The sequence below is a fragment of the Danio aesculapii genome, chromosome 1 (genome assembly GCF_903798145.1).
Source record: "Danio aesculapii chromosome 1, fDanAes4.1, whole genome shotgun sequence".
NCBI lineage: Eukaryota > Metazoa > Chordata > Actinopteri > Cypriniformes > Danionidae > Danio > Danio aesculapii.
The window spans coordinates 54,652,609-54,680,425 of NC_079435.1; the positions used below are offsets into that span (position 1 = coordinate 54,652,609).

Sequence of the window (27,817 nt, forward strand, 5' to 3'; positions counted from 1 at the left end):
TCAGGGCTCTCTCCCGGGACAGCATGCCAAACAAGCTATGTATAAATCGTGAGCTAAGTGTGAACTCTTGAAGTACATCCGAATTAATGTGAAACTGAGTGCACGTGCACGAGCTCAAAACCCCTCCCTGCCTCCTCACCCGTATGAATATGCTAATGACTCTACTTTGGCAAAACCAAACAAAAAGCAATGGCAAAAGCAAGCAAAATGAGAAACTTTGAACAGAATATGAATTGGAGGTGCTCTTTTCGGAGGTAGACCGGAGAAAAACTGTGTTATTTGCAAGTTTGTCCTCCAGAATTAATAACAAAAGAAAAAAGAGTGGGAGAGTTTAGCTGACATGGTTAACACAGTTGGGGTCTGAACATCGCACTGTGAGTGAATTTAATAGAAATGGTTTGATGTAAAGGTGTAAAATTTTGTAACGTGTATAGCAGCGTGAGGTGAGCGGCGTAGCTTGTAAAGCGCATGGCAACATGTTTTGACACGTTTGATCATGGACTCAGTTCAAACCCAGCGTCTGATGAACTCATTCTTCTTTTTACCCCCACTACATAGCAGATTTTGCCTAGTCTTCATCAAGAGGAAGACAAGTAGGAATCATTAATAAGTGTGTGTATTATGTTAAGCGCATTTGAGCGTCACATATTATTTGCACATTTATTAAATGGAAATGTTTCTGATTCATTCAAATTCGTCTTCAGATGGCGCCTTTATTGCAATGTGCATGTAGTCGATTGCTCCGATTACATTGGGAAAACTGGCGATCACTGCAAATTGCGCTTTAATGTTTGGCTGGTCAACAGCATGGTATGGAAACCTTGTATACCTGCTAGACATGAGGATGATCCCGTCCCATACAGCTGCCATTGCAGGGCTCAAAGATAGTTTGTAGTGTGCAAATTAACGTAATTGCCTCTAGGAGTCGCCAATGGAAATAAAACAAACACACACAAGAAATGCACGTACGCCAGACATGAAGTTGGCGTGAACCAACGCACATTATCACGTTCATTTCATCGTTAGTAAATCCAAACGTGAGCGTGAAATCTGGCGTACGCAAAGTTTTTGTGCGTACATAGCGTGGATACATGAGGCCCCAGGTCTCAATCCAATAGAGCACCTTTGGTTATCATGTATCATGGACCAAAATTTCTGAGGAATATTTCCAGTACCTTTTTGAATATATGTCACAAAGGATTAAGGCAGTTCTGAAGGCAAAGGTGGTCCAACTTGGTACTAGTAAGGTGTACCTAATAAAGTGGCCGGTGAGTATACATTATATATACACTGCATATTTAATATATACTGAAGTACCAAATTATTGTACAAATATTGTTTTTCCAAAATATTTTTTCCAAACATTTTTTTAAAACTTAAACTCAGTGTCCAGACCAGTAAAACAGCAGTTCATTTCATGGGAACTGTCTTATAAAACAAGAAAAACAGAAAACAAATGAACAATACTAGTTTCATCAAGATGTCATTAGAACCTGCTGCCAAAAACTGACCAGCCTGCCTTCGCCCCAGTCGCCGCTATATGAAGACAAATGAGAGCTGGCGAGGACAATTCCCTAACATCATCTATTAGATCACGGACCTGTGGAACCATGACCACAAACAGGGTATTTGCTCAACAGGCTTAACGAATAACAGAAAGTCCAGTCGATAGTGCAGCGCGGAGTTATAATGTGGGAGGCCACCGGGCTGATGAGGAAGGCGATGTTTCTGAAGTGGAGGCAGGAGTAATAAGCAGTTATTGAACCCCGGAGGGCGACTGTTTCTCTACATTACAGCAAGCTATATTACGGCCCGCCGCCTGCAGAGCGGACCACTCCACATTATTGCTGTGGACAAATTACACCCTTCCCCGCTAAATTCATTCACTGTCACTGTTAGGTAGTCCCGGAGGACACGGGGGGTGCTATGGTGTTTACGGAGCGAAGATTTAGACCTCTGCCGGACAAATGGACTACAGATTCCCTTATTGAATATGCCACATGTCTATGGCTGAGGAGAACAATGTGCCGTCCCCAACCATGTTTCTCACAAATTGAAGTCTATTCTGTGCTGGAGTTCATTTGCTTCTGAGAAAACATAGTATTGGGGTGAATGTAAGACACTGATTGTTACTCTTTTTTTCTCCTCTCTCAGTGAAATTGCTTAAATGACGAGATTGAAGCTATAAAGCACCTTAATTTGTCCCACTTTCACCGGGGCTTAAAACACAACACAAATGGCATGCTGTAAGATTAAAGATGTGGATAAAGTACTGACAGCTAGTCTCTTTCATCTGCTTCCAAATAAAATAAATAAATAAAAAAGGAAGAGACAAAGAAGGGGGAAGAAGGCTTCCTTAAAACTTCTGATGGTAAGTGTATCAGTATTGTAAGCCAGACTCACAGGGGTTTTAAGCTGATTTAGCTATGATTTAACCCTTCCAGTGATCAGAGAGAAAATCTTGTCCGACTTCAGTTAATTACAATGTTTTGCCATGATTAAGAGACATTTATAGACTGCGGGTGTAATACGGGGAGTGACAGAGACAACTGAGTTTAGGATCCACGTGCAGGTTTATTCAAAGTCAGGGAGGCAATGGTCAACACAGGTGCAAACAGATGTATAAAGGCAGTCCAGAATCGTAGTTAAACACAGGCGAGAGGTCGGTAGACAGGCGGCAGACAAGGAGAAAGGGAAACAAGGCAAAGATCAAAACACGGCGGAACAAGACTAAGGGAAACGCGTTGTAATGTCACTTTACAGTTAAACAAGACACGGCCATGGAAGTGTGAGTGTGTGCTGTATAAATAGTGTGTGTAATCAGTCTTTGACAATCCTCAGTTGGTGCAAATGTAATCAGTCAAAATGAGGAAGCATGTGTGTTTGTGAATGGAGTGCATGTATGAAAATGTAGTCCATGAATGGAGGATTTGTAGTCCATAGGTTATTGTGAGGGTGAGTGCTTACCAGCGACCTCTGGTGGTTAGAGATCGCTGGTAATCATGACAGCGGGCTCTATTTTAACCGAATCCACTTTTGCTATTTTAAGGAAGGAAAAATTCGCTTTGCGGCCTAGCGCATGGTCTAACGGGATTGTGCTTATTCTCTTAATGAGTTATGGGTGTGCTTTGAGCATAACGTGTATTAAACCAATTAGAGCCTCATCTCACATTGCCTTTAAGAGTAAGTTGTGTTACACCATGGTGCACTTGCTATTTACATGGCAGACTTTGCAAGTGGAAAAACTGAATGCTGTACTATCGAGAAAACAGTTAAACAGACCATCTGCAGCGTGAGGGTAAAGAATGAGCCTCCTCCATTCGGCCTCTTTACTTTCTCTTTATTTTACTTTTACTCTGCACTTTACTCCTTTACTTCGTGGATAAGGAAAAGGTGTTGTACGCACTACAGTGAAGGCATCCATTAGTCTTCATATTTCCTTTAGTTTGTTAAGCACAAAGATTTGTTTCAAAACAATTTCTAAATTCAGTTCTAATTTCCAGCAAACGAATAAATGAGCAATAATAACGAAGTGTGATCAAAAAACTGAGTTATATCCAAACACACGTCCTGTTCTTATGCCCCATATGGTGATGCATATGTCTCTAAAGCCCAACAGGTGGACAAATCTAAACTTGTTTTAATTAAAGCAAGTATAAATATGCATATAATAAATACTAATAATAACAATAATAATAATAATAATAATAACATTATACAAATGCAAATTGTCATGAATAAACTAAAAAAGTCCCCCAACAAGGACATGAAAATTGAATGTGAAAATTAGGGTTGCGCTGGTCTGAAAATTGCAACAAATCACACCAAACACGTCTTGTGCCTTATTACGATGGGTGTATGATAGGGCCCTGCATCTTAAATCTTCTCCATGCACACACATACAACATAATGGTAAAAAAAAATAATAATACAAATCACAATCAACTCCTTTAATTAACTTCAACAGCTAAATGGATAGTGTTATTATTAACAAAACTATATGTATTGTAAATTGTTTTCTTTATTTAAGCTAAAATCCAAGAAAAATATCCATATTAGACATAAATCGACCACAAATTAAACATCTAGGGCTCTATTTTAACAATCTAAGCGCAAAGTCTAAAGCAAATGGTGCAAATGCATTAAGGTGGTGTCCAAATTCACTTTTGCTATTTTAAGGATGGAAAAATACGCTCTGTGCCATGACGCATGGTCTAACAGAGTTGTGCTTATTATCCTAATGACTTATGGGTGTGTTTTGAGCATAATGTGCATTAAACTATAGTCAGAGTCTCATCTTAAATTAAAGTGCTAAAGTAAATTAAATTAAAAACTGAAGTGCCAAAAATGTTAATAAATAGACACTCTTAAAAATGCTGAATTTGAGTAAAATATTAACCATGTCAATGTTTAGGTTTTAAATCCCCAGTTGGTCACACTTTACAATAAGGTTTCATTAGGTAACAATATTAGGCAATGCATTTGCTAAAACAAACAAAACAATTTGCAATATTTATACAGCATTTATTAATGAATCATTCATTCATTCATTTTCCTCAGCTCAATCTCTATTTTAGAGGTCGCCATAGCGTAATGAACCACCAACTATTCAAGCATATGTTTAACGCAGCGAATGCTCTTCCAGCTAGAAAACGCCCATACACAATTCACCTATAGCGCAGGTCTTTGGACTGAAAAAAACGGAGCACCCAGAAGAAACCCACACCAACACAGGGACAACATGCAAACCATACAAAGAAACGCCAACTGGCCCAGCCGAGACTCTTATCAATGGATCATTAATCAAATTTACTAATGCATTATTAAAATTTAAGGTATTAACATTACATTTGACAATTAATTAACGTTAACAAACACAATTAATAATAAATGTATACTTTATTGTTTGTTCATAGTAAATATTGTCTGGCTTAAATACTTAATCTAGCATTTGGGTTGGTCAATATTTTACTCAAATTTTAGGTTAAAAGAACCAAGCATTTTTTAGATATTTACAATAGAAAGGGACAGTATATAATTTACTTAAAATTTATTGTAGTTCATAAAGTTCCCAGACACCTAGTTGCCTTTATTTACACTCAAAAGCCTTTTTACTCACATTTGCCAGAAAAAGTTAGTATATAAACTGTTACAGAATTCATTCAACATCAACAATCTTGGCCTTTAACTATTACCGCCTGGAGCATTTACTTTACTACAGCTTAGAGGCAAAAGCGTTTCAAATGAAACATTCAATATAACTGTGACTGATGTGCTCAAAATCGAAGAACGAAAAATGAGAATGTGTCTTTTTGCTCCCTGGCCACACCGACCCAATAATCCATGATCGTTTCTGACGCTACGGGATTCCTTTCCGTACTTCAATGGCGTTTGTGGACAGAAACTGAGCCTTTAGCTTTTAGGAGAGTTAAAAAGCCCGCATCAGAACTTCAGGATATGGGATCCAGGCAGGATCAATGGAGTGACAGATCACCACATTAACACCCATTGCACAGTTTCACACACTCATCATTTCAGACTCGGTAAAGCCAAGCTCCTGGGGCGCTGATGTGCAACAAATCTGTTCATCACATTTGCTTCAATGTGACATCTGCACTTTTATAAAAAGTTTAGATACCTTCAGTGTTTTCAGGCAAATTCTCAGCATGTTTCCTGTGCAATTTTAAACCACCATATAAAAAAGTTGATCAAAGTGTACTATTGTTAAACTTCTTTAAATAAAAAACGGAGTATACTTCTCAGAAATATACCTAAAATTACATTTAAGTATACTTGAATTTTAACCAATAGATATGTCTGGCCTATTTGTACTTAATCTTTTAACTGAGATGTGTTTAAAAGTTGTTTGTAGTCTGTTTGTTTTTAATAAGACTTTAAAGGAGACCTATTATGCAAAAATCACTTTTATAAGGAGTTTAAACCCAAATATCTGGCAACAGTGTGTGAATATAACCAGCTTTTTATGGTAAAAAATGTATTAATTTTACTACTTTTTACTCATACTTCAAGTAATATTTACAACAGATACTTTTACTCGCACTAAGCTTTTTAGCCAAATAATGGCACTTTTACTTAGGTATGATTTTTCAGTACTATTTCCACCACTCTGTATATCCCAAATTCTGACTTTATACCTAATAATTGTGACTTTTTATCTGCAAATTCTAACTTTTTTCTCTGAACTCTCAATTTTAAGTTTATATCTCACAATTCTGAGAAAACATCAGTATTCTGATATTAAACAAAGCTGTAATAACCTTTTGATTTTGATTTTTGTAATCAGTAGCAGAATTAGGCTTCCATAACATACACTCTGAGTCATTATTATAGACTATAGGTAAATAGATTAAACACATATTAGTAGTTTAGATCATCACACTATATATATATATAGTAAATATAGTATATATCTTGTAAAAAAAAAACTGTCCATTTAAAACGGTGTCATGTAGACATATCATAAGTTTTTAACAACAACCTAGCTGCTCAAACTCCTTTTTGGAGTAACTGTGTAATCTCTGCAACAAAATATCCCTCTCAGTCCAGAAAGTGTGAGCGAACACACTGTGTGGCGATTGCTTTAACGGCTCAGAGCTCAGCCAATGAAATCGCAGCAGTCCCTCATCCATCATCAGCTGACGGGGTCAAAGTGAGACGCCCTCTCCTCATGCTAAAAACTCCAGTCTGCCCCGAATCATCATTCACCATCACAAACCTTAATATATGCAATTGATTAAAGCAATATCAGCAAGTGACACCAGCCCCATTTGACTCTAAGGACATCTGCAATGATCTCAACGTTTCTTTTTACACTTCCTGGTGAGAAAATGTCCTTACAAAAACTGTCTTGGTTTATTTCTGCTTAATAAAATATCAAAAGGACCACATGAAGCTACAGTAATGTGCTAACTGTTTTTTCTCTTTATTTCTTTATTTCTCTCTCTTTCTTTCTTTCTTTCTTAAATTCATTTAAATGCAATTAAATTGTTCAAAGTGCTTTACAAGAAGGACATAAAAAAATAAGACTTCACATGATAATAAAAATAATAAATAGGATTAAATCTTATTAAACCTAAAACAGCAAAACAATTTTAAAATGCAATTAAGTGAAAAAGTAAGTAATTGATTATCTTGTATCTAAAAAAAGCTAGAGTCGGTCCCAATTGTGAAGCACTGTGCTGTTTTGGGGACATTTTACGAAAGCATCTTGTTGTATGGGATGTAATATTCCTGCAATATTCTTGTTGTAATGTGTTGTATTACTTTCACATTATGTAGTATTTACCACAAAATTTTGTTGTACTGTATGTAATATTTGGCGACGCAGTGGAGCAGTAGGTAGTGCTGTCGCCTCACAGCAAGAAGGTCGCTGGTTCGAGCCTTGGCTTGGTCAGTTGACGTTTCTGTGTGGAGTTTGCATGTTCTCCCTGCGTTTGAGTGGGTTTCCTCCGGGTGCTCTGGTTTCCCCCACAGTCCAAAGACATGAGGTTCAGGTGAATTGGGTAAGCTAAATTGTCTGTAGTGTATGAGTGTGACTGAGTGTGTATGGATGTTTCCCAGACATGGGTTGCAGCTGGAAGTGCATCCCCTGCATAAATAATGTGCTGGGTAAGTTGGCGGATCATTCCGCTGTGGTGACACCGGATTAATATAGGGACTAAGCTGAAAAAAAAACGAATGAATGAATGTATGTAATATTCTTATGGCAATGCGTTGCCACTACCATACAAAAGCAACATATAAAACACATACTTTACAGCATCTAATGGTAAATATGTTTAATACTGTACAACAGAAATTGCTTTGTTAATTCTGTCATATTTAGTTCTGCTCAAATGTGTGATACTGCAAATCAAATTGGCATAAAGCTTGACGTTAAAAAACTTGTAAAAACGCAAATCAATTTGGTATCAAAACCTTGACGTTTATTTGACATCCATACACTGATGCCCTTTTAACCACCAAAATATACGAAAGAAAAACTATTACTAGTATTAATAAAAACGAAAAATTGTATTCATCTGAAAGCTCCAATTCCAAATTACACTGGATTTTGTATCTCTACAATGCATGTACGTGTAAACTAAAACATTAAATTACCTTGATCTTAAATTGACATATAACATTGGCTTCAATAATACAGTAGCATGAATACAGTCGCAAAAATGCAGTACAGTCCTGTAATCAATTTTTGATTTTTTTTTTTTTTGATGGCAATGTTAGATGTCAATTTGATCTTTGATGTGTTTTTTGAGGTTGTTTTGACATTAAGGTGTCCAATGTGATGGCATCCAATAGTTTTTTTTTTTGGTTTGTTTGTTTATTTGTTTGCTCGCTTGTTTTTCGCAATACCGTACACTAGAAAATGCGTTAGTACTCCTGTCATATTTTGCCCCGCTCAATTGTTGTGTGGTGAGTTTACAGTGGGTGACAGTTCAATATGACCATTACTGCTGCACGTGATGCTGTGGCGGGACTATAGGATTAAGAAAATGTTTTTAGGTGTAATAACAGTTTGCAACTATACCACCAGGGGGCACAAAGGGAAGGGATGTGAACAAACAGAAAAATACCCTGCTACCTGTGAATAAAGATGAAATAACAAAACAACGCGTTTTCCATTATGAAAACATTCATTCGTTCAGAATGAGAGACAATTGATTGGCTTTTATTAAACACATCTTGTCCTGTGTTGTTGTAACGAATGCCATTACAATCAGCGTTTAATTTATTTATTTGTTTGCATATTTTGAGATTTTATTCATAATTTAAATAAAACTAAAGGATTTTTAAATCGATCTTCTTTTTTACCCTAACGGCTATGCTTCTCTCCGTGTTTTGCAGACATCTTTTCTTAAACATACAGTATAGTGCAAAAACATGTTTATTACTAAGGAAACCAAAACAACCAAAATAATTGAACACATCACATACAGTACCTGTGATTATAGTACACATACAGTATCGTCCTATCTAGTATTGTGAAAAGGCAAAGCTGAAAATTGTGTGTTGATATTTCAGCTGACTAAAGCCATGGTCACACACAACACTTTTTGCCCTATAGACTTCCGTTCATACGCACGCGAATGCGTCAGACTGAAAACACAAGCTCGTCTGACAAGTTGTGTAGTTTGCTGCATTGGAAAGTTCAAGCTTGGTGAACTCTGACCTACAAAATCGCATCACGTGATTGTGGGAGACCAATCGAAGATCAAAACATGACCTCTCTGGAAAGAAATGTAAAATATGGACTAATCACTCGTTTTTTTAAATGTCTCATCATCTTGTTTAATCCCGTATTTTTCGCAGCACCCTACAATAGAAATTTGCATGCTCAAACTCTAGTGAGACCGCAGCATTAGTCTATAATTGAAGCGCCACCCAGTGGTCAAAAGCTGCAGGCGCATTTACTGCCGCAAAGGCGGTGACAAATGTGGTGGCAGAGGGAACATATAGTTTTAACATCTGTATGTTCTCACAGCAGTAACATAGGATTACCACATTTACAACAGACAGTGCTGTAGTAATCTTGTCATGCACTGTTCAAATGTATTGGCATTACCACACAAAACAAACAACAGAAAAACCACATCTAACACAAAATCATGTTTTTTCTCAATGGTGAAATAGAACAATTACTTTTTTCATCTTAAAATAGTCCTAACCTAATAGATCGGCTTTCAAAACAACTGCTGAGATATGGATATCGAAGACCCCGACATCCTATTTAATGTGATGAACCTCAGTTCTCATCTCCTCAAATCAATACCAGTGTGCTTAAACTGCAAAAAAGAAGCATGTAAATAGCAGAAATATGACATGAAGTGGACATTACACGATGCGGTCAGCCAATATATAATCAGGCGACTATAAATCAGATCCGTACAGTAATCCATATTCTTATTAGGAGTCACAGTTGCCGAGTGTAATGTAGTAAAAGTCATATCTCAGGTGGACGGCTATTGTAGGAGGTCACTGAAGCACGGAAACCATGTTTGGGAGTGAAATTATGTTCCCAATCCATCAAACTTGGACCTACCGATGGCGTTTTTGCTTCTGGTATGAAGTATATGAAGCAACAAATCTGCACAGAGGCGTAGTGCACATGACAGCGAACATTCGGCTGAGTAATGTGATGGAAATTGATGTTTGTAATAGATATAATCATGCATATGCATTCCAGGCTTTCCGAATGTAATGTGTTTCCCGTTTGCAGTGGGGCTGTTCATATCAAAATTGACCATAATATCCCAAGCGATGAGCAGGCAGTTTGATGGTTTCCTCTTGGAAATGAACTCTGTCAAGTGCAATAACGTGAATCAGCGAGTGAAACGCGGGAAGAAGACGCATCTTCTGCTCTCACGTTTGGGGAATTGTAGATACAGGGTTGAGTTTGGTTGACAATGTTGAAAAAGAACAAGTTCAAGGGTTGCGTCTACACATTCATTATAGGCGTGCGTGGAAATATGCATCATACAAATATGTTTTCAAAGGGAAATATGTTGTGCAAACGTGCAGATGGGACGCACATCTGACAGGGAACGACAATGACAGTGCATGAATTCAATAATATTCTTTATTTATGTCATTTTATTGGTTATACTTTAGTATAGGAACCAATTCTCACTATCAACTAGTGGCTTTTTACCTGTCTATTATTAAAATATTGGCTGTTTATTAGGCAACTCAGGCTCCTTATTGATATGTACACCTATAGACATTTCTGGAGATCGTGAAATACGTCCCAGGAGGTAAATTGTTTTGCATTTTTTGTGGTCGCGAATCCACCAGAGGCCGCTGTGTATGCTTTTTGAGAACTCAAATTTCTCTTGCGAGTGCCATTTGCGCCTGCTCTTCTCACATAAATCCACCAGAGGCCGCTGTCGATTGACTGACTGACCAATACCACCATCATTCTCCTTCCGTAAACCCATCCGATAATGTTTTTGAAAGCACTGATTACTTGAACTCCGTCGATGCATCTCTGCATCTACGCGGCATACACGGCGAGCTACTGGGCAAACTGGTAACAGCGGGAAAGCGTGAAAAGGAACAGCATCATACCGCCCCATAGCACTCATTTTAAAGATGAAAGGCAGCCATACATACAGTTGAAATCAGAATTATTAGCCCCCCTGTTTATCTTTCCCCTAATTTCTGTTTAAAAGATAGATTTTTTCAACACATTTCTAAACTAAATAATAGTTTTCATAACTCATTTCTAATAACTGATTTATTTTATCTTTGCCATGATGACAGTAAATAATATTTGACTAGATATTTTTAAGACACTTCTATACAGCTTAAAGTGACATTTAAAAGCTTAACTAGGGTAATTGGGTTAACTAGGCAAGTTAGGGTAATTAAGCAAGTTATTGTATAACGATGGTTTGTTCTGTAGACCAGGGATGTCAAACTCAATTCCTGGAGTGCCGCAGCCCTGCACAGTTTAATTCCAACCCTAATTAAACACAGCTGATCAAACTAATTAAGTCTTTCAGTCTTGTTTGAAACCTATACAGGTAACTGTGTTGAAGCAGGGCTGGAACTAAACTGTGCAGGGCTGCGGCTCTCCAGGAATTGAGTTTGACATCCCTGCTGTAGACAAAAAAATAGCTTTAAGGGGCTCATAATATTGACCTTAAAATGGTTCATAAAAAATTAAAAACTGCTTTTATTCTTGCTGAAATAAAACAAATAAGACTTTCTCCAGAAGAAAAAATATTATCAGACATACTGTGAAACTTTCCTTGCTCTGTTAAACATCAATTGGGAAACAGTTAATAAGGAAAAAAAATCCAGGGTGGGCGTGGGGGGGGGGATATTGGGTTTTGTGGGCTATAATTGTGACTTCAACTGTATTTATATATATGTATATATATATATATATATATATTCACATTAAAATCACATATAAAGCATAGCTTTGAAACATTTTTTCATGTGAAATGCATTATATATTTTGAAATATAAATAGACAGAATCTCAGGAGATGTCAAGAAAATCTGTATAATGGTCTTTTTTACATCTCTCTAAGATATTTGGAAAACCTGTGTGTTTTTTTTTTCTTCATACATTGAAAGCCAACAGCGTCCAGTAATATTTTAATCACACGTAATTTCATTATAAGGACAAAAATAAGACACAACACTTTTCACAGTATCATCTTTTGCAGAAGACTGACATCTATACATATTTGAAACAGCTGTAAGAATATATTAAACTGTTGATTTTGGGTGAATTGTCCCTTTAATATAACAATATGGTCATTTATTAAGCATAAAATCACAATTGCAATCAACCTGTGTGATTAAATCTGTTAAACCACCGGATAAAATAGTTGAAGACATATTGCTGCAGTGAAAAGTGCGCTCTGTGCTGATTGAAGAGAGATATTATATGGTAAGGAGACAAAAAAAAAAGTATATTTAAAATGAAATGCAATAGTGCCGCATTGAGATGATAATACTGGCTCTCGATGCAGGAGGGATATTCGCATGACTATGGGTTCATAGCTGCGCATCAAGGCTAATTTTCCAAAAGTGTAATTTTGAAGCATGAATTTTAATAATGTGATCAAGTGTAATCAGAAAACTCCACATAGTGTGAAATATATTTCAGAATATGCACTGGCATTGCCCTGACCATGTCGCCTGCTGTCAAACTGCTATTGGATAATGATAAAAATATAAATGGCAATGGAGGAAAAAAGAAAAACTGAAAGACTGAAAAAACACATTGGGTTTTCTACCACGTTAGATGCTAAATTACAGAACTTGTGTATGCTTTCAAGTGTTTTTTAAAACCTGTTAACTAATACTGTATAATCTTGAAAATTAAAAACACTGCAATTTCCAAAAGTAAAAAGTGTATATTAACCACAGTATTATGATATAATTATATACTAATAAGACAAACACATAATGCTCATCATTAAAAATGTTATATTATGTTAAAATACATTATATTATGTTAAAATACATTATATTATATTATATTATATTATATTATATTATATTATATTATATTATATTATATTATATTATATTATATTATATTATATTATATTATACTACTGTCATGATCACCAGGGAACTAGGCTTTGCATATCGCTGGAAAACGGAGAGGGGTCTGGCTGCAGACTTGATGCAATGCAATCTGAGCTGCATGCAATGCTTTTTAATGGGATCACCTAACCCCACCCCTAACCCTACCCGTAACAGTGATGTCACTAGCTCCATTGCGTGCATTGTGTCTGACATAGCATTGCTGAGAGATGCAATCTCAGCTTGCATCATAAAGGCTGCATCCAGATACTATTGGTAAAACGTGCATTATCACCCTTACTACAATTCTGCCACTAAATGAACTATAAATCCCAGAAGTCATTGCTCCAATCATTCTTGCCACAGCTGACAATCATCCGGACACTGGCAATTTACCATGGACTGATAATCAGGACTATATATTCACCTCTCAAACACACACACACACACACATTGCTGAGTCTTGTTTTCTGTAGGCATTTCAAAGTGTTTTTTCTTGTCTAGCCTTCCTGTGATTTTGACTCGTGTTTTGTTTATTGTTTACACTGTTTGCCGCCTGCACCGATCTTTTGCCTGCTTTCAACCTCACTCTTTGAATTGTCTATATGACTCAGTTTGTACCTGTTGACCGTTGCCTGCATGATGGACCGAAAGCTGCATGTGGATCCTCAACTCCATTGCCAGACTTATTTTAGTTACTATTATATTATATTATATTATATTATATTATATTATATTATATTATATTATATTATATTATATTATATTATATTATAATGTTATATTATAATGTTATATTATAATGTTATATTATATTATTTATAATATAATATAATATAATATAATATAATATAATATAATATAATATAATATAATATAATATAATATAATATAATATAATATAATATAATATAATATAATAATATATCGCAATAAAGCCCGAAATTATTAATAGCTCATTATATTATATTATATTATATTATATTATATTATATTATATTATATTATATTATATTATATTATATTATATTATAATGTTATATTATAATGTTATATTATATTATTTATAATATAATATAATATAATATAATATAATATAATATAATATAATATAATATAATATAATATAATATAATATAATATAATATAATAATATATCGCAATAAAGCCCGAAATTATTAATAGCTCATTATATTATATTATATTATATTATATTATATTATATTATATTATATTATATTATATTATATTATATTATTTTATATTATATTATATTATATTATATTATATTATATTATATTATAATGTTATATTATAATGTTATATTATATTATTTATAATATAATATAATATAATATAATATAATATAATATAATATAATATAATATAATATAATATAATATAATATAATATAATATAATATAATATAATAAAATAATATATCGCAATAAAGCCCGAAATTATTAATAGCTCATTATATTATATTATATTATATTATATTATATTATATTATATTATATTATATTATATTATATTATATTATATTATATTATAATGTTATATTATATTATTTATAATATAATATAATATAATATAATATAATATAATATAATATAATATAATATAATATAATATAATATAATATAATATAATATAATATAATATAATAATATATCGCAATAAAGCCCGAAATTATTAATAGCTCATTATATTATATTATATTAAATTATTGTCATGGATTGGTCAGGCTCTCACGACCCCCACTCACGAAGATCACCATCACCTGACTTCTAATGAGCACACAGCTGCATCACATTCACGAGCACCAGATAAAAGCACAGCACTCCAGTCGCTCATTGTCCGGGCTCGTCTCGACGAAAGCGGACAACTGAGCGACCACTCAGCGTAGTCATCCTCAGCTAAACAAACGATTTACTTACCTGTTCTCTTTGTATTCCTCTTAGTCTTCCTGGTCCTCCCGAATCGTCCTGTCTTCCAGTCCTTCCAAGTCTGTGTCATCCTCTGTCAGCTGTATCTGGTGTGTGCTGTCCATCCTCGTGTATTCCTGTTACCCAGCCACGGAGGAAAAGACCCCAACATCATTCCTGATCCTCCTGGCTATCCTTCATGTGCTCCTTGTTGTCATTCAATAAACACCCTAACGTTTCCTTACCTCTGTCTCCTGTCCGCTTCATAACAGAAGCCCGGACCCATAACGACGACAACATGAGCACCCTCGATCACTTTCAAGAGCTGGTGGACCAGTTGAAGCGGATTCTACAGCCACCAGCTCCACTTTCCAACGCACCACCAGCACCGAGCACTTCCGCCTCCACAGTTTCTTCTTCGGCCCTTCCTTCCAGTCCCATGGCCCGACCAGCGCCCTACTCAGGCGGAGCGGGGGAGTGCAATGGTTTTCTGTTACAATGTTCCCTCATATTCGAAATGCAACCTTCTCTATATCCCACAGATAAGTCAAAGATCGCCTACATCGTATCACTACTCTCTGGACCTGCACTTAAATGGGCTGAGACGATCTGGAACCAAGCCGGGCCGGTCATGAATTCCATCACTACCTTCACGGAGTATTTCAAAGAGGTGTTTGGACGTTCTGATGGGGAAGTAGCCGCTGGAGAGCAGCTGTATCATCTAAAGCAAGGTACTCTATCTACACAGGAATATGCTCTCCGGTTTCGCACTCTAGCAGCTGCAAGTGGATGGAATGAGAGATCGTTGTTGACCACGTACCGGCTCGGCTTGGAACCCACTCTCCGAATCCAGCTGGCCACATTAGATGATACAATGGGTCTGGAGAGATTCATCCAACATTCTCTCCGATGTTCCGATCGTCTCCGTTCCTATCAACAGGACACCATCACCCCCTCGTCTGCACTCCTCCAATCGCCTGAGTCAACAGCCTCTCCAGAACCAGAACCCATGATAATAGAGTCTGGAAGACTGACATCAGCGGAACGACAGAGGAGGCTGACCCGGGGTCTGTGTCTATACTGCGGTGTCAGTGGACACACCCGTATGGAGTGTCCCCTTCGTCCCATTCGGACTTCAGTGAGTGTATTCAGTACGAATATTGAACAATGTAAACCACTTACTACCACCGTACAAATAACTACTGCCTCTATTTCTCTCCTTGTCACAGCCCTCATCGACTCCGGGTCAGCAGGGAACTTCATCTCCCAATCCCTCTGTCGTCAACTCCACCTCCGTACTGAGGCGTCCTCGCATATATACCAGATACAACCGATAACCCAGTGCACTCGATCTTCGACCCGTATCCATCGACAATGCGAAGACATCCTTCTTCAAGTGGGGCTGTTACATCAAGAGAGGATTCAATTTCTGGTTCTGGAGGGTGCAAATATGGACATCATTCTAGGGCGCCCGTGGCTGGTGAAGCACGATCCCATCATCTCTTGGGGCACAGGAGAGATAAAGAAATGGGGATCTGGATGTACACCTACCTGTTTTCCAAATCTCCCTCTTCAAGGTCGGAACCCCATTTCTTTGTTTGCAACATCGGTCGAGAGCCCTCCTGAGAAGCAGTCTATCCACATTCCTAAGGAGTACAGCTCCTTTCATGATGTCTTCTGCCCCAAGAGAGCTTCCCAGCTACCGCCGCATCGGCCATGGTACTGCGCGATCGACCTAGTTCCAGATGCCCAGTTGCCAAGAGGTAGGATCTACCCGCTCTCGCTTCCAGAGAATCAGGCAATGGAAGATTACATAAGGGAGGCTCTGAGTCAGGGGTACATACGTCACTCAAAATCACCAGCCGCCTCAAGCTTCTTCTTTGTGGCCAAGAAGGACGGAGGGCTGCGTCCATGCATCGACTACAGGGTCCTAAATAACGGTACAGTAAAATACCGATATCCCCTTCCTCTGGTACCAGCCGCTTTGGAACAGCTCCGAGAAGCTAAAGTCTTCACTAAATTGGACCTCCGCAGCGCGTATAATCTGATAAGAATACGTGAGGGGGACCAATGGAAGACAGCATTCGTGACCCCTACTGGCCACTATGAATATGAGGTCATGCCTTACGGTCTGGTCAACGCCCCCTCCGTATTCCAAAACTTCATTCATGAAGTCCTCCGGGAGTTTCTTCACCACTTTGTAATAGTGTACATAGATGACATCCTCATTTACTCCCGGAGTGAGGCCGAACATCGCCAACACGTTGCGGAGGTCCTACACACATTGAGAGAACATCACCTCTACCTCAAAGCGGAGAAATGCTCATTCCACCAGAAGTCGATTCATTTCTTGGGATACATCATTGATCAAACCGGTATACGTATGGATGGGAAGAAAATTGAGGCTGTTCTATCCTGGTCAGAACCCACTTCCATTAAGGAGCTCCAGAGGTTTCTTGGGTTTGCTAACTTTTATAGACGGTTTATCAAGGACTACAGCAGGATTACATCACCTCTCACTAATCTCCTCAAGGGTAAACCCAAAGGACTGGAGTGGACCAAAGAAGCAGCCGCAGCCTTCCGCCTTCTTAAGAAGGAGTTCACAAGGGCCCCACTCCTGACTCATCCTGACCCAAATCTTCCTTTCGTGGTGGAAGTGGACGCATCCACCACCGGCGTCGGGGCAGTATTATCTCAACATCATGATACACCGCCCCGACTGCATCCCTGTGCCTATTTCTCTCGGAAGTTGAGCCCGGCGGAGCAGAATTACAGCATAGGAGACAGGGAGCTGCTAGCAATCAAGCTAGCCTTGGAGGAGTGGCGTCACTGGTTGGAGGGAGCCAAACATCCGTTCCAGGTGATCACAGATCACAAAAACCTCCAATATATCAAAGAGGCCAAGAGACTATGTCCACGTCAAGCCAGATGGTCACTTTTCTTCTCACGTTTTGATTTCTCCATTTCCTATCGTCCAGGACCCAAGAATCTAAGAGCAGACGCTCTCTCTCGTTTACACGAGCATCACGATCATGAAGAACTCCCAACGAAGATTCTTCCCGAACACATCTCCATTTGTCCGATCACCTGGAACGCTCCTCCAGTCGTTACCACTCCGGAAGCCCCTGCTCCGCCGGGATGCCCTCCTCATCGGCAGTTCATACCACCTGAACACCGGGTAGATCTGATCCACTCCTTACATACCTCGCTAGGCACTGGACATCCAGGGATCAACAATACTCTCTCGCTAGTATCCCAACGATTCTGGTGGCCAAACATGGCAAGGGATGTGAGGCAATATGTTCAGGGCTGTAAGGACTGTGCCCAATCCAAGAGCCCACGTCATCTACCCGCTGGAAAGCTCCATCCCTTGCCGATTCCGAACCGTCCCTGGTCACACCTAGGAGTGGACTTTATCACTGATCTCCCTTCGTCAGAAGGTAATACCTGTATTCTAGTCATAGTAGATAGATTCTCAAAGTTTGTCAAACTAATCCCTCTGAAAGGTCTTCCCACAGCCTTTGAAACAGCCGACAATATCTTTAATCAAGTCTTCAGGTCATTTGGTATTCCAGAAGATATTGTGTCGGACAGAGGTCCACAGTTCATCTCACGTCTATGGAAAGCCTTCTTCAAGCTCCTAGGTGTGGCCGTCAGCCTCTCTTCTGGATATCATCCCCAAACCAACGGGCAGACAGAGAGGAAGATTCAGGAGGTGGGACGGTTCCTGAGGACCTTCTGCAGTGGTCACCAGAGCTCCTGGAGCCAGTATTTGGGCTGGGCAGAATATGCCCAAAATTCACTGCGGCAACCCTCCACCGGACTCACGCCATTCCAGTGCGTCCTGGGCTTCCAACCACCGCTCTTTCCCTGGGATGGCGAACCATCTGATGTCCCCGCAGTGGATCACTGGTTCCGGGAGAGCGAGAGAGTCTGGGACGAGGCTCATCAACATCTGCAGAGGGCAGTCCGTCGAAGCAAGGTAACCGCCGATAGAAGAAGGTCTGAAGAACCCAGATACACACCCGGACAAAAGGTGTGGCTATCCACCCGGGACATACGCATGCGACTGCCCTCTCGCAAGTTAAGTCCCCGATTTGTTGGTCCCTTCACCATCGTGGAACAGGTTAACCCCGTCACCTACAAACTACAATTACCCTCTCACTACCGTATTCACCCTACATTCCACGTATCACTCCTGAAACCCTATCACGATCCTGTTCTTCCCTCCACAGAGCCTGACCACGAAGAGGAACCCCCTCCTCCACTGCTCCTAGAAGAAGGAGCCGTCTACGCAGTGAAGGAGATCTTGCGTTCCCGACGTCGTGGTGGCCAGTTGGAGTACCTGGTGGACTGGGAAGGGTACGGCCCCGAAGAAAGGACATGGGTTCCCAGAGCTGATATTCTCGATCCTAGTCTCATGGTGGAGTTTCATGAGAGCCACCCTGAGTTCCCAGCGCCTAGAGGCAGAGGGAGACCACCACGGCGTCGGAGGTGTCGGCCCTCAGGAGCGGGCCCTGGGGAGGGGGGTACTGTCATGGATTGGTCAGGCTCTCACGACCCCCACTCACGAAGATCACCATCACCTGACTTCTAATGAGCACACAGCTGCATCACATTCACGAGCACCAGATAAAAGCACAGCACTCCAGTCGCTCATTGTCCGGGCTCGTCTCGACGAAAGCGGACAACTGAGCGACCACTCAGCGTAGTCATCCTCAGCTAAACAAACGATTTACTTACCTGTTCTCTTTGTATTCCTCTTAGTCTTCCTGGTCCTCCCGAATCGTCCTGTCTTCCAGTCCTTCCAAGTCTGTGTCATCCTCTGTCAGCTGTATCTGGTGTGTGCTGTCCATCCTCGTGTATTCCTGTTACCCAGCCACGGAGGAAAAGACCCCAACATCATTCCTGATCCTCCTGGCTATCCTTCATGTGCTCCTTGTTGTCATTCAATAAACACCCTAACGTTTCCTTACCTCTGTCTCCTGTCCGCTTCATAACAATTATATTATATTATATTATATTATATTATTTTATATTATATTATATTATATTATATTATATTATATTATATTATATTATATTATATTATATTAGTCAAACCCAAAAATATTATGATAAACAAACATAAATCTCATTGTGTGATCTTGAATAACAAATTCCACCACATTCTATGCATCCTGAATCACTAAAACATTAATGCATCTATTAGCATGTACCTCTATTGAGCCGATAATGCATGATCCAAAAGTGTGAATTATTAATACACCAGAGGTGAAAGCTAACCATCCGCAGAGGTTAAAACGCTCACTTAGAATATTAAATGTACATATGTAATGAGTTCAATTCCTGTTGTTCACGTATGAGCTCATTTCCACACGCCAGATCTGTAGCAATACCTTTCAAGAGTCAAGGTGACATCATAGCTGGCACGTTTTAATGCCGTAATGTACGGTAAAGTCACTGCGTTTTTTGTTTTTTTGGGGAGAAATCCATCTGGCATGAACATATTTTGTCTCAGCATGCTGACTGAGTTGCTTCCTTTGACTCAGGCTCTTTTGTGTAAGGTTATGTTTTACCAATATCGCTTATATCCTGCAATATACCTAATTTCATCTATTGGTTTTTCCGGATTCTGATAATCTAATATTTGATAGTGGATTCAGGCTATTGCGAAAACCTAAAGTTAAAGAGGAAATTGTTGCACTTGAGTTTCGCAATAAGAACTTAAAATCACATTTAGGCCAAAATATATCAGTTCAGAAGTGTAATAATCTCTAGTTTCATTACTGCAATTGCAATAATGCACCTGAATCCAAGCACATATGATTCTCCATTGTGTAAACAAATGCATTTCTGCCAAGATAGTGATAATGACACATGCAATAACACAAGCATATCACACTGTTATTCTTCAGTCCCAGCATGACACTAAATCCCCTGCTGTTGTTTTTCCATGCATTAGCCAAATGACCCATTGATGATATAGAGGTGGAAAAAAAGGTTATGTAATTACTGCTGAGGCCAGAAATGACATCACTCTTTGTTTTGCATACAAAACAAACGGTCACCCTTTTATTTTCATGTTCAATTCATACTACAAACGACTTTTACCTCAATAAACTACTAATTTGCTGCTTATTAATAGTTAGCAAGGTAGTAGTTGGGGTTAGGATTAGGGATAAAACATAACATTATACTTTATAAGTGCTAATAAACAGTTTATATTGTAATAATAGCCAGGTAATAGATGGTGTGAATTGTTAAAAGTCTTACCAAAAGAACATTAATATCAATATCAATACTATGAAACAAGAGTTCAGTGTGGTTGATGAGTGTTCTCGTTTTAGTGAGATATATGACTTATATCTCTATCTTAAATCTTAGTGGATCTTGGAGAAATAGAAACTAAAGTTGATATTTTTACAGTGCTTGTGATTTAAATTTTATCACCAGTTTGGTTTTCAATACTGCTTGAAGTAAATCAAGGCCTTAAACCACATGGCTTTCAGTCTGCGCATCAGCATGTCAGAAATGTTAAGGATGAATTATTCGGTTTGTCTATCTGTCAGCTGTATTCAGCAGTGTGTGTGATATGCAGGGCAGACAGCTGTAATAATGGGTGGGATTTTTTTTTATCCAACAACCTTAAGATGAGTGTGACAGATGAGTCACAGAGGGAACTTATTTGTGCCCTTCTTATGAGAAGGGATATGCTAATCCTGGATGCTATTTACATATCGTAAAAGGAACCTTTCAAAAATGAAAATATTTCCATCACTTACTCAACCTCACTTAGTTCCAGACTTTGACAAGTTTTTAAAAGAACACCAATGCAGACATCCTGATGAAAAGGATGCAAAAACGTGGTCAAATAAGTCAATATGAAAAATATACAGATGGATTTCTTTTTCTCCAGTTTTTGTTTTAAGATTTTTTTTTTCAACATATTTCTAAACAATAGTTTTAATAACTCATTTCTAATAACTGATTTTTTATATCCTTGCCATGATGACAGTAAATAATATTTTACTAAATATTGTTCAAGATACTAGTGTAAATGTAGTTTAAAGGGTTAACAAGGTTGATTAGGCAAGTAAGGGTAATTAGGCAAATCATTGTATAACAATAGTTTGTTCTGTAGACCAGGACCGTCGCAAGCTTAACTGGCGCTCTACACTATAAAACCCAAAAAGTAAGGTAACAAACCATTTGAGGAAACCGATTACAACAAACCATTTAAGTTCAAAAACTAATCCTAATGAGTACTGTGAACTTAATCCATATAAGTAAACGAAGCAATTTGAGCACAGTAAAACCCAATGAATGAAGAGAACTCAAACCAACTGAGTACTGTAAAACCCAATAAGTTAAGGCAAGTCAAACTGTTGAGGAAAACGATTGCTTCAAACCGTCTGAGTTAATAAAACTAATCCATATGAGTACTGTGAACTTACTCCATTTCAAGAGTTCCCACTTAGATATGCTTGGTGTTTAAAGCAGGTTTGGCATGCTGTCCCAGGAGAGAACACTGAGCTCGGATATATTTGAGCCCAGGGCTCCCGCCCGGTCGATAAGCATATCAGGAGATCCGAGATCAGGTAGGTCTCGAGAGCTCCCCCTTTAGAAAAGGGAGGAAAAGGAGGAGATGGGGTGGAAGGGGGGATTCTTCCAAACGAAGATAGAACAGTAGGGAGAAAATGATCCATTTATAGTAAACTAGGATCACTCTGATTGGATTATTACAGATGAGTGGCCAGACGTGCTCAATCATATCACGTGCTCCTCTCGAAATTAGTTTATGAAACTTCACTTAAGTTGAAGTAATGAAGTATTTGATTAACTCATTAACTTCAACACTGAGTTCAAAACTCTTTTCAAATGAGTAGATATTGCCCATGTTGCCCATGCCTAAATCCACCACTGCAGTAACAACAACATAGGCTTATTCTTAAAATGTAGCCCTTTGGAGATTACAAGTGATCTAGCCAGAGGAACGTATGGCTGCATTTCATCTTTAAATCCAAAGCGGTTTCTTTTCGCGCTTACCAGCGGACTGGTTACCCATGTTAGACAGCCTTTTCGCTGTTACCAGTTTGTCTAGAAGCTCATCGTCAGAGGATTTGAGACGCAGAGCGGAGTTGACTGCAAAGACAGGGTTCGGAAAAAAACTGTTCTAGAAATCAGGTAAGACAGAAATAGAAGCCAAAAAATAAAATAAACAAGTAAATAACAGGGTGAGAAAGTGGTAAATATGAAAACATGGTAAAAATCAGGCAATGGCGTTTGTTTTTCTGGATTGCTTTTAAAAAACTGTTGATTGGGTTTAGAGAAGTGGGTGGGAGCTGGTCAATTGATGCTTTTGAAAACACTATTGGTTGGGTTTAAGGAAGGAGGAGGGAGGGTCAGTCGATCGATCGTCAGTCAGTCAGTCAGTCAACAGTGGCCTATGGTGGATTTACGTGAGAACAGCAGGTGCGAATGGCACTCACAGGAGAAATTTGTGATCTGAAAAAGTGCACACAGCAGCCTTAGGTGGATTTGCAAAAACAAAAACTACAAAAAAAACGTAGCTCCTGGAACGTATTTGGTGCACTCCAGAAATGTATATAGGGGTAAGCTTTCAGAACAATCTTGGGTTGAAAAAAAAGTATTACTTAAAGGGGCTAATAATTATTGACTTTAAACTAAAAAAAAAAAAATTCTAGCCGAAATAAAACAAATAAGACCTTCTTCTTCAGAAAAAAAAATATTATAGGAAATACTGTGAAAAATTCCTTGCTCTGTTACACATTATTTAGGAAATATTTAAAAAAAAAAAAAAAAAAATTAATCACAGGAGGGCTAATAATTTTGACTTTAACTGTATATTCCAGGTCTTCTGAATATTATCAAAGCAAAAGAGTCTGAATTAAATTAATCTGTGAGTAAGACTGAATTTGTTAGATCCAGCCAAGAAACGTAATAATCTAATTTGAAAAAAGTAAAAGATTCACAAGACAAAAGAAAAGAAAATCCTTTATGCATCATTAGCTATGGCTCCATCCAAATATGCTAATTATCATAAAAGACGTGCAAATAAAGCAGTATTTCCATCCACTGAGTCAAAGAGAGCAAAATCGTCACTTCCTGATTTGCTGATGCCAAATATCAACAGTAAAAACGGAATTTGCTGCAGTAGAAGCTGCGTGAATCTTTTCTTTTTTTTAATAAACGAATTACACCTCAGAAGACAACACGCAAGGAATGCATGGTGGTGTTTGAAGGCATGATACACAGAGAACAAATGCTCTAGACAGTTCTGAAGGCAATTAATAATATAATAACACTAATATTGAAATGATTAAGGCATTTCAGAATGACCAAAACAACCTCTCAAATGTTTTACGACTTGCTGATTTGCTCGTTCACAAACATTTTTATCATCACATGATCTCTTATAACAAAATCATATGACTTTTTTAATGCACATTCTGGAATTTGTTCGGTAAAAGTGTTTTTACCGTAGTCTATATGCATCTTTTCTAATCGAATAAAAAATTGTATTAACCGTTTTTATACGCATATCCGAAATGTGCATAAAAATAGGTGGATAGAAACATAGCTTGTGTCTCATGAACACTTCAGAATGGATATGATTTTACAAACCAAAAACGTTAGGCTTTTTCTCACTTGGAGCTATTGTTAGGCTTTAATGCTTGAAATATAATGCAAGGACTACCTTTATAGGGCTTCTGTGCCTTATAAAATGTTTCATTCTTGAGTTATATTAATGAATGAATCATCCAGAGCGGTATTGTAAACTGCATCAGTGATTCATTGATGTGTTTGACTCAAAAGTGCAATTCATCAGCCATCAGTTATTGCTACTTTTGTGATAATGCCATGGAAAACTGGGATAATTTTCAGTGAAATTTTTAACCTATATTCCACACACACAAAAGCTATTATTTGACTCAGAAAGACTTGAAATATAATGCTCTGACTACTTTTATACTTCATGTCTCATAGTCCCATTCATTCATTTTAATTTGATGAAAAAGAGCCATACAAATCTTCTTCAACAATTTTGGTAATTTTGACATTTTATCTTACAATACTGATTTTTTTCTTCCTAATTCTCAGAAAAATAATGTCAGGACAGCATGGGGCACATACTCTGCCTGAACTCTCAGAAAGAAAGTCAGAATTGTGAGACATTAACAGCAGTTGTGAGTTAATAGGCTTTCTTACAAATTCTGACTTTATATTCAACACTTTTGAGTGCTTTTCTTAGAATTGTAAATGTGAACAAGCATACAAAGTAAATAAAGGCAGAAATGTGACACACACTGAGTCTAATAAGTGAGACCTTTCCCTTAAAATGATGAGTGTTTCTTAGAATTGCAATAAACAGCTGAAGGGAAAATGTTTAACATATTTATTCGTTTTCAAATATTCCCCAAGGTATTTATAATGAAGCAAGGACATTTTCACAATATTCTTAATATTTTTTTCTTCAGAAGAAAGTATTATCATTTGTTTTAGTCCATCTGGAATAAAAAACTATTTATTTATTTATTTATTTATTTATTTATTTATTTATTTATTTATTTATTTATTTATTTATTTATTTGTTTGTTTGTTTGGTTAATTAACTATTTGTTTTATTTATTTGTTTATATATTTTGGTGCTTATTAATTTAATTTAATTTATTAACTTATTAATTTAATTTGTTAATTGTTTTTTTATTTGTTTATTTATTTTAGTGTTATTTGTTTATTTATTTGTTTAATTGTTTATTACTTTAATTGTTTACTTGTTTTATGTATTTGTTTATTTATTTTGATGTTTTTTATTTTACTTTATTTTATTTATTTGGTTAATTGTTTTTTGCTTATTTGTTTATTTTATTCATTTATTTATTTGATAATTGTTCATTTGTTTTATTTATTTGTTTACTTATTTTAGTGTTTTTTTATTTATTGATTATGTTAATTTTTTTGTTTTATTATTTGTTTATTTATTTTGGTGTTTATTTATTTATTTATTTTACGTTATTTATTTGGTTAATTGTTTATTTGTTATATTTGTTTATTTATTTTTGTGTTTATTTGTTAATTTTATTTATTTATTTTTATTAAAATGTGTTTAAAAAAATCTTCTCTCCGTTAAACAGCACCTAGGATGACCCATACACTCTCACATTTACACACTTTGGCCAATTTGGTTCATCCAATTCATAACTCATCCCTTATAGCGCATGTCTTTGAACTGTGGGGGAAACCAGAGCACTCGGAGGAAACCCACGTGAACACTGGGAGAACATGCAAACTCCACACAGAAATGTCAACTGGCCCAGCCGGGACTCGAACCAGCGACCTTGCTTTGAGAGGACAGTGCTAACAGCTAAGCCATCGTGCCGCACAAAAAACAACAGACAGTGTGCTGGAAACCTTTGCTATTCACAATCTTAATATCTCTGTTTCTTACACACATGCATGCTCGCTGACTAACACAGGCGATGAGAGCCACTGTCAGAGCAGATTGTGAGCCGGCGCTGGGCCATTCATCACCCTGCTCTGGTGTTCCTGTCTACTCTACTAACAGCCGCACACAAGGGCCTGTCTCCGACTACTTGAGTTTCCATAGAAAGCATGCACTGGAGACTGCACCATTAATCCTAAACAATCACTGGGGCTGGAACGACTTCATGTGTCTGAGTGTGCCAGCTGCTTTATTTATACCACTTCCTTGCATAATGCACTACTTTACACCTCACAAAGTATTCTGACGAGTACAAAAATGCTTCCTCCAAATATAGAGAAAGCTTTTATAAACATAACGGTTTTAATGATTTCTAATGATTGATTTCTAATAACTGATTTCTCTTTTTTTTCTTTGCTATGATGACAGTACATAATATTTACTAGTTACTTTGGAAGATGCTAGTATTAAGCTTAAAGTACTATTTAAAGGCTTAACTATGTTAACTAGGAAACTTTTGAATTGAATTGAATTGAATTGAATTGAATTGAATTGAATTTAATTTAATTGATTTTTTTAAGGGGACTTATAATAGTGGCCTTGAAAACAATATTTTTGAGAAAAGAAAAATGTAAATTTGTCTATATTCCAACCAAACTAAAAGAAACAAGATTCCGGATGAAAAAAAATATTATAGAAAAAAATTATCAAAATGTCCTTGCTCTAGTAAACATCACTTTATTAATTAATTAATTCATTCAGTCATTAAATCATTAATAAAACTGCGTTTTATTTTATTTTTAAGGAGGCTAATGATAGTGACCTTAAAAAATATTTTTGAAAATTACTTTTATTTTATTTTATTTTATTTTATTTTATTTTATTTTATTTTATTTTATTTTATTTTATTTTATTTTATTTTATTTTATTTTATTTTATTTTATTTTATTTTATTTTATTTTAGGAGGCTAATAAATAGTGACCTTAAAATATTTAGAATTTTTTTTTGTTTAATTCCATCTATTTATTTATTTATTTATTTATTATTATTATTATTATTTTTTAAGGAGACTAATAATAGTGACCCTAAAAATAAATAAAAAAGAAGCTTTTTTTCCAGCCAAGCTAAAAGAAACAGGACTTTCTCCAGATAAAAAAAAAGAAAAAATAAGAAAAAAAACTGTCAAAATGTCCTTGCTCTGGTAAACATCACTTTATTTATTTATTTATTTATTTATTTATTTATTTATTTATTTATTTATTTATTTATTTATTTATTTATTTATTGATTGATTTATTTATTTATTTATTTATTTAAATTGCATTTTATTTTATTTTTAAGGAGGCAAAAAAAA

The 27,817-nt window shown here is 36.8% G+C and overlaps 1 protein-coding gene across 1 annotated transcript in view; it reads right to left on the minus strand.

Annotated features, from left to right (window-relative positions):
• The window catches only part of erbb4a (erb-b2 receptor tyrosine kinase 4a), a 197,300-nt gene that overhangs the window by 124,629 nt on the left and 44,854 nt on the right, over positions 1 to 27,817 (minus strand). Inside the window, exon 2 of the mRNA XM_056453846.1 lies at positions 23,045 to 23,140. Coding sequence (XP_056309821.1) covers positions 23,045 to 23,140 — 96 coding nt within the window. The remainder of the gene's footprint in view (positions 1 to 23,044; positions 23,141 to 27,817) is intronic.